The sequence below is a fragment of the Maylandia zebra genome, linkage group LG23 (assembly GCF_041146795.1).
Source record: "Maylandia zebra isolate NMK-2024a linkage group LG23, Mzebra_GT3a, whole genome shotgun sequence".
NCBI lineage: Eukaryota > Metazoa > Chordata > Actinopteri > Cichliformes > Cichlidae > Maylandia > Maylandia zebra.
Window position 1 is genome coordinate 2,747,645 of NC_135188.1, and position 5,774 is coordinate 2,753,418.

General features: G+C 39.3%; 1 protein-coding gene and 1 long non-coding RNA gene across 5 annotated transcripts in view; one reads left to right on the forward strand and one right to left on the reverse strand.

Annotated features, from left to right (window-relative positions):
- The window catches only part of LOC101484144 (cyclin-dependent kinase 4 inhibitor B), an 11,994-nt gene continuing 6,220 nt past the window's right edge, over positions 1-5,774 (reverse strand). For all 3 annotated transcript variants that reach the window (XR_001342149.4, XR_013095726.1, XM_024798705.2), the window contains exon 4: positions 1-1,432. Coding sequence is in view for 1 of the 3 variants with exons in the window: in XM_024798705.2 (XP_024654473.2) it covers positions 1,429-1,432 (4 nt within the window). In the remaining 2 variants the exon portion in view is untranslated. The remainder of the gene's footprint in view (positions 1,433-5,774) is intronic.
- LOC143415112 (uncharacterized) overlaps positions 687-5,774 on the forward strand; it is a 13,857-nt gene continuing 8,769 nt past the window's right edge. For both annotated transcript variants that reach the window (XR_013095727.1, XR_013095728.1), the window contains exon 1: positions 687-748. This is a non-coding gene — a long non-coding RNA (uncharacterized LOC143415112). The remainder of the gene's footprint in view (positions 749-5,774) is intronic.

Sequence of the window (5,774 nt, forward strand, 5' to 3'; positions counted from 1 at the left end):
GGTGGAGGGTGGTTCCCTATTTTTTTTTTTTTTTTTGCTGGGAGTTTTAGAACCCTATTGGTTAGGTTGCTTACTCTTTAAAATACCAGAATAGGAAGGATGGAGCAGGTTTAAGTTTATAAGATTGATCAGTTTTGCTGAACTATGAAATATTTTGTTGTATTTTTTGCATACAGGTATGACAGAATAGCTTTAGTGTTGTTGTTTATTTAAACTTGAGTATGAACTTATACAAAATGCAGCAAGATATTTAAAAAACAGTTTTATTGATTAAAACACACTATATCGGATTCTGATCGGTATCGGCAGATATCCAAATTTATGATATCGGTATCGGACATAAAAAAGTGGTATTGTGCCATCTCTAATTTAAAGTATTAAATATTTTTTAAGACGCATCATCAGTTGTGGACCTTGGATTCATTGGGTGTTCTAACATAAAATGTTTTTCATCTGAAACTTTTTTACTGCGACAAATATGCAAAAAAATAACAAATGTACCACACTATGTGTACATCTGTGATCCTTTCATAAGCTTTTCAGTTATGAAGGGATGTGTAGAAATCCCCGAACACACCCACAACCGACGCTGGAAAGTGAATCATGTCTGCTCAGCACAAAGCTGCACAAAGTTTTGCTTAGTCACAAACCCAGAGTGAGGGCTTCTAATTAAGATAACCAAACTCACAGGAATTTTAGGTGAATTCTTTGGATTTTTAAAAAACCTACTAAAGATTTAAAGAGTAGGGTAAGTAAAGTTTTAATGGTTACTTGCAAAACCTTTTCTTGTTGGTAAGAGTAAATATGACTGTGATGTGCTAAAGGAAAATAATAAAACAGACAATACAGAAGAAGAAAATTGCACGTGTGATTTATTTGCGTGCACAAAAAACAGAAGACCGTAGGTTACAATTAGATGATACACTTTGATGCTTGCTGTTTGGTACAACATAACTTTGTACTAACTTTGAAGCTTTAGATAAATGTTAGCCCAGACACAAAGGTGCCAGGGGTTTTCTGAGAGCTTTCATTGATGACCAGAACATAACACCATCAAACAAAATGCAGCATCAAAAAGAAGTTAATGTTTATGTGACTGTGTCGGAAGTGTGTAGATGCACCTAATGGTGAATGTGAAAGCAATGTTTCACAGTATGTAAGGTATTAGTTTGGTAAATGCATAAAAATAACAATGAAAAACACTTTTATGCACTCAGCTTCACAGTTTTTCAATAACCATATGAAAGAGTCACATTCTCTCATTTAGTAAGCAAGTGTTGCAAAGTATTCTTTCCACCAGACTGTGAATATAAATCCTAGATTTGTGTTCTCAAGTTTTTGTAGAAACAAAACAAAAACAAACAAAAGATCAGAAGAAGAAGTTGCTTTCCAAACAGACTCCAGGCTCTCTTAATCACATCCTTCCTCTTAGCTGTGGGAGAAAAATGTGGAAGTTCATGGCACATATTTAACCTCTGCATCCATGCATACTAACTAAAATTAGACCTGAAAAATTATAAAATAAGTGGAACTACAATGTGTTTTACAGTCTATAAAAGTTAAACATTTTCACTGTGTCGTCAGCTCCACGAGGCATGAGCGCAAATTTGATTTTAACCCTGGGATAAATTTTAACTGACATTGAAACCTCTGTTTGTTCCGAAGCAAAAGACAAAACTGGTTTGTCACCTTTAAACTGTTCGTTGCGCTCAGCCCGCTTACATCCTCCACAACGCTGTCATTTGCCTCAGAATGAATAATTCTTGTCCAGGCTCGTCTAACACATCTCTTAATTATTGCTTTTGGTCCATAAATGAAAGCTTTGTCACCAGCATTGGTGGAGCTGAGGTGGGGGGGCTTACTGGGCTTAAGCCATGGCATGGGAAAATCAAGAGATATCAACCAAGACACCAGGAAAAGACCTGTGGACCTCCATTATCTAAATATCTAAATTTTTAGTCTGATTTGATGTTTTACAATTAAAGTGTTTGTGTTTTTACCTGAAGAGTATGTAAACTGTATATTTGATGATGTTGGTGTTTGGCTTGATTGTCAGCACAAAGAGGGAGAGAGAGGAGCAGAGAGGGAACAAGAGCAGGTGAGACAGACATGTTTGAACTGTTGTAGTCCTGTTTTAATTCCGGATCAGTTCTGGGTCTGGTTGAATTGGGGTTTAGTCCTCGTGTCTTGATACAGCCCTGACTTTGTTCTGCCTTGCTGCTTAATTAAAAAACTAGTTTACGGTGTCCTGCATATGTGATATATATATTATTCTTTTTCGACCAAAACTCAAAACACAGCCTAATAAATCTTCAACATGTGGGCACATGTGTCAAACTTGTTATTGTTATGCATGGCCCGGCGATGGCCAGGTGCTAATAACACACAAACTACAGATCCCATAATGCAGCGCTGCAGCCTCCTTTTCGAACGCTAGGCTAACTGGGAACATTCCCGCTCAATCAAGTCAAACTTCTGTTATTGTGAAGCTAGCCGCTCACAATGGTGGAGAGAAAAGTTGATTCTGAAAGCAGAGCCTTTCAGTGCCAGTGGGAGACTGAATATATGTTTACAGACATGCTGGTAAACCCGTGTGCCTTATTAGTGGAGCTAAAGTGGCTGTAATTAAGGAATTTAATTTAAGACGGCACTGCAAGACAAAACATCAGGATAAGCTGAAAAACCTAAATGCAGAAACTACAGAAAGGAGAAGAGCTAAAGAAGAATCTGACATTTCAGCAGACGTTTGTCACCAGAGCAAAATCACAAAGTGAAGCTGTTGTGAAAGCAAGTTTAATTGCGTTGGCAGCAGAGGAGATAGACAAATCAGGGGTTAGGAGCATGTAATTATCACCATAACCCAAACCGCAAATTTTATCTGAGCTAACGGTTTAAATCACCGTCAGTTTCAGTCTTTTATGTGGGAAATAGATTCAGAGTTTGCCGACATTCCTCATCATACAGAGGTCCGCTGGCTGAGTTGGGATAAAAGTTCTCAATCGAGTTTTTGAGCTCAGCAAGGAAACCTGTCAGTTCATGGATATGGCATGTATGATGCGGTGAAGGCATTTCAAGTGAAGCTGTCACAAATGCACCAGTGCAACCTGCCTCACTTTCTCTGTTGCCAAGTAATGTTGAACCAAGTCGGCGCACTTTGCTGATAAACTGAGCGCACTGCGCACTGAGTTTGCGGCGCTTTGGGGACTTTGAAGTAGTGATGTGTCAGTCGGGAACGAAATGGCTCTTAGAGCCGGATCTTTGACGTGAACGACGCGAGCCGGCTGCTTATGGCGAGCCATGTTTTTCTTTTTTTTTCTTTCTCTCACCCTCTCGCACTTTTTTCCGCTTCACTCCGCACGCGAGCCTTGTGCTTTGCTCTGGGATGAGGGGGGAGGGGGGGGGGGGGGGGGGGTAGTTACACTCAGTAGCACAGGAACAGAGCGGGAGGGAGAGAGAGAGAAAGAGAGCCAGGGACAACAACGTCACATTAGAGAGGTATAGTAATCATCCACAACTATTTTCAGTTGCAGATGATAAAGGATTCAGACAGAGAATATTCATCTTCTTTTTGTTTTCATATTATAATTTATACTTAATTGTGTTGTGGTTTGCAGTGTTTTGTGTCGTTTCACTTGAAATTTGTTTAAAAGGAAAAAGCTGAAAATTTAAATAGTTAAAAGTTGAACTGTGACTAGTTGGTTTTTGTATCATATGATTTATTTATTACATTTTATGTGGAGTGAATAAATAAATGTCTATTTATGGTGGCCCCTACAGACAAAGCACGTAAAAACTCCAAAACACATACAAAACACAACAGAAGTGCTCCAGGATGCTAGGGCGCAGTGTTGAGCTTTTGTTACCTAGAGGCTACACAAGCCAGCAAGTACCAACGACCGGATTTGGTGTGTGGTAGTAACAGGTAAATGAACATTTTTTTGAATTATTTGAATATATATGAGTGCTTGTGTATAAATACACAAACAATACACATATGCTTTCAATTGTGTAATTTAAGTGATCTAGGTAGCTCTGCTTTGGAAGTTCAGTTAACGCTAGAAATGTGTTTTGGAGTTTGTACGTGTTTTGTCTCTAGGGGCCACCACATATATTTATGTATAAACATATATAAATAAAACCACTTCTTTTTTGCATTAGTAATTCCTTTTGTGCATAATTTTATATTGTTGTTAATAATAAATTAATTAAAGCAACAAAACAACCCGAAGAGCCGGTTGGGAGCCAAAAAAGCCGGCTCTTTGTAAGTCGAGCCGAAAGAGCCGGTTCTCTAAAAAGCGCCAAAAATCCCATCACTACTTTAAAGCACAAAAAGAGAATTTCGAGCTGCTTCGCAACCCATTTACGTGGAAACTGCACCTGTGCAGATTCAGATGGAGCTGCAGTGTAATGGTAAACTCGAGGCAAAGTACAACCCTGAATGGCCCGCACAGTTTATTAGTTCCATTCCTGAAGCAATGCCCAGCTCCGTCTACATGCGGCTCCAACCTTGTGTATGCTTTCATTAATTTTTTTCTGGGGTTATTTCTAACTTGCATAATTTTGACAGGATATATTTTTATGAAGAGCAAAATATTAAAAGTTTTTTTTAAGTTTATTTATTCTGGAATAATATTCCTGTCTGTTTTTATTCATATTTATGTTTAAAAAAAACATTGTTTTAGTGTGTTCAATAAATGTTTATCTTGTTTGGCCCGCGACCTAAAGTGTGCCTTGAGTTTTGGCCCCCTGTGCATTTGGGTTTGACACCCCTGCTTTAGGGCTAAGCCCCGGGTGTTTAAAAACAACAAAAACAACACACAAAAAACCCATGTATATCGGGAACTTTGTGGTTGCAGACACCTGAGGTGAGGTTAAAATAAATCACACTTGCTCTGCTGCAGGTTCAGCTGCCCGGTCCTGTTTGAGAGAAAAAAGCTAAAGAAGATGCGGCGAGTGCGCATGAACTGCTGATTTGAGCTGATTTCAGAAAGAACAGCTTTAACACAGCGACCTCCGGTTTCCTCTAGAAATGAATTGACATAAAAAGCTTGTGAGCTCAGGCCGTGCCCCTCAGCTGATACACTTCAAATGCAAGTTACATTAATTCAAATTCTGGTTATGAAGAACTAAAAACAGCCGTATCACCGGCAGGTGATTCCAAGCTCGGTGTAATTATTTGCTTCACAGCAGTTTAGTTCTTCTGCAGCGATCGCGGTGACCAACATGACTGTGCAGCTCAGACTTTGGGAAGCACCCCTCACGTCTCTCTGAAACCTAAAACCAGTCATTCATCGTCGTTCATGTGCGGCTAGTGTTTAGTTTGGGTGATCATATCTGCGCCTAAATAAAATTATTCCAACTTTTAGTCTCATCTGCGATCTAACAGATATGTTTGCACTTTCATAACTGTGGCTACATTAATCTGTGGCGTGGGCGCACGCATATTGTTGTTGTAATTACGCGCGTTTCTGGAACAGCAAAATGAGACGAGCCAATGCCTCGTCTCATTTTGCTGACTGTGGGCCTTACAGTCTGCTGTCGACCATGACTGTGGTGCTATTTATAAGAAACTGGCCCGAAAAATCAGCCGGTTCTAAGCTCTGTGTTTATGCCTCAGAAACCGGAAAAAGAAAAAAAAGTGCGTTAAGAGATGAGAAGAACACGGTATGAAAAACTGAACAACAAGACGGTCGGTTAATTTCAAACTAAATGAAAACAGGAGCGCGCGCCTTTATTATGTTAATGCGCACGAAAGATTTTAAGTTTCACTTTCG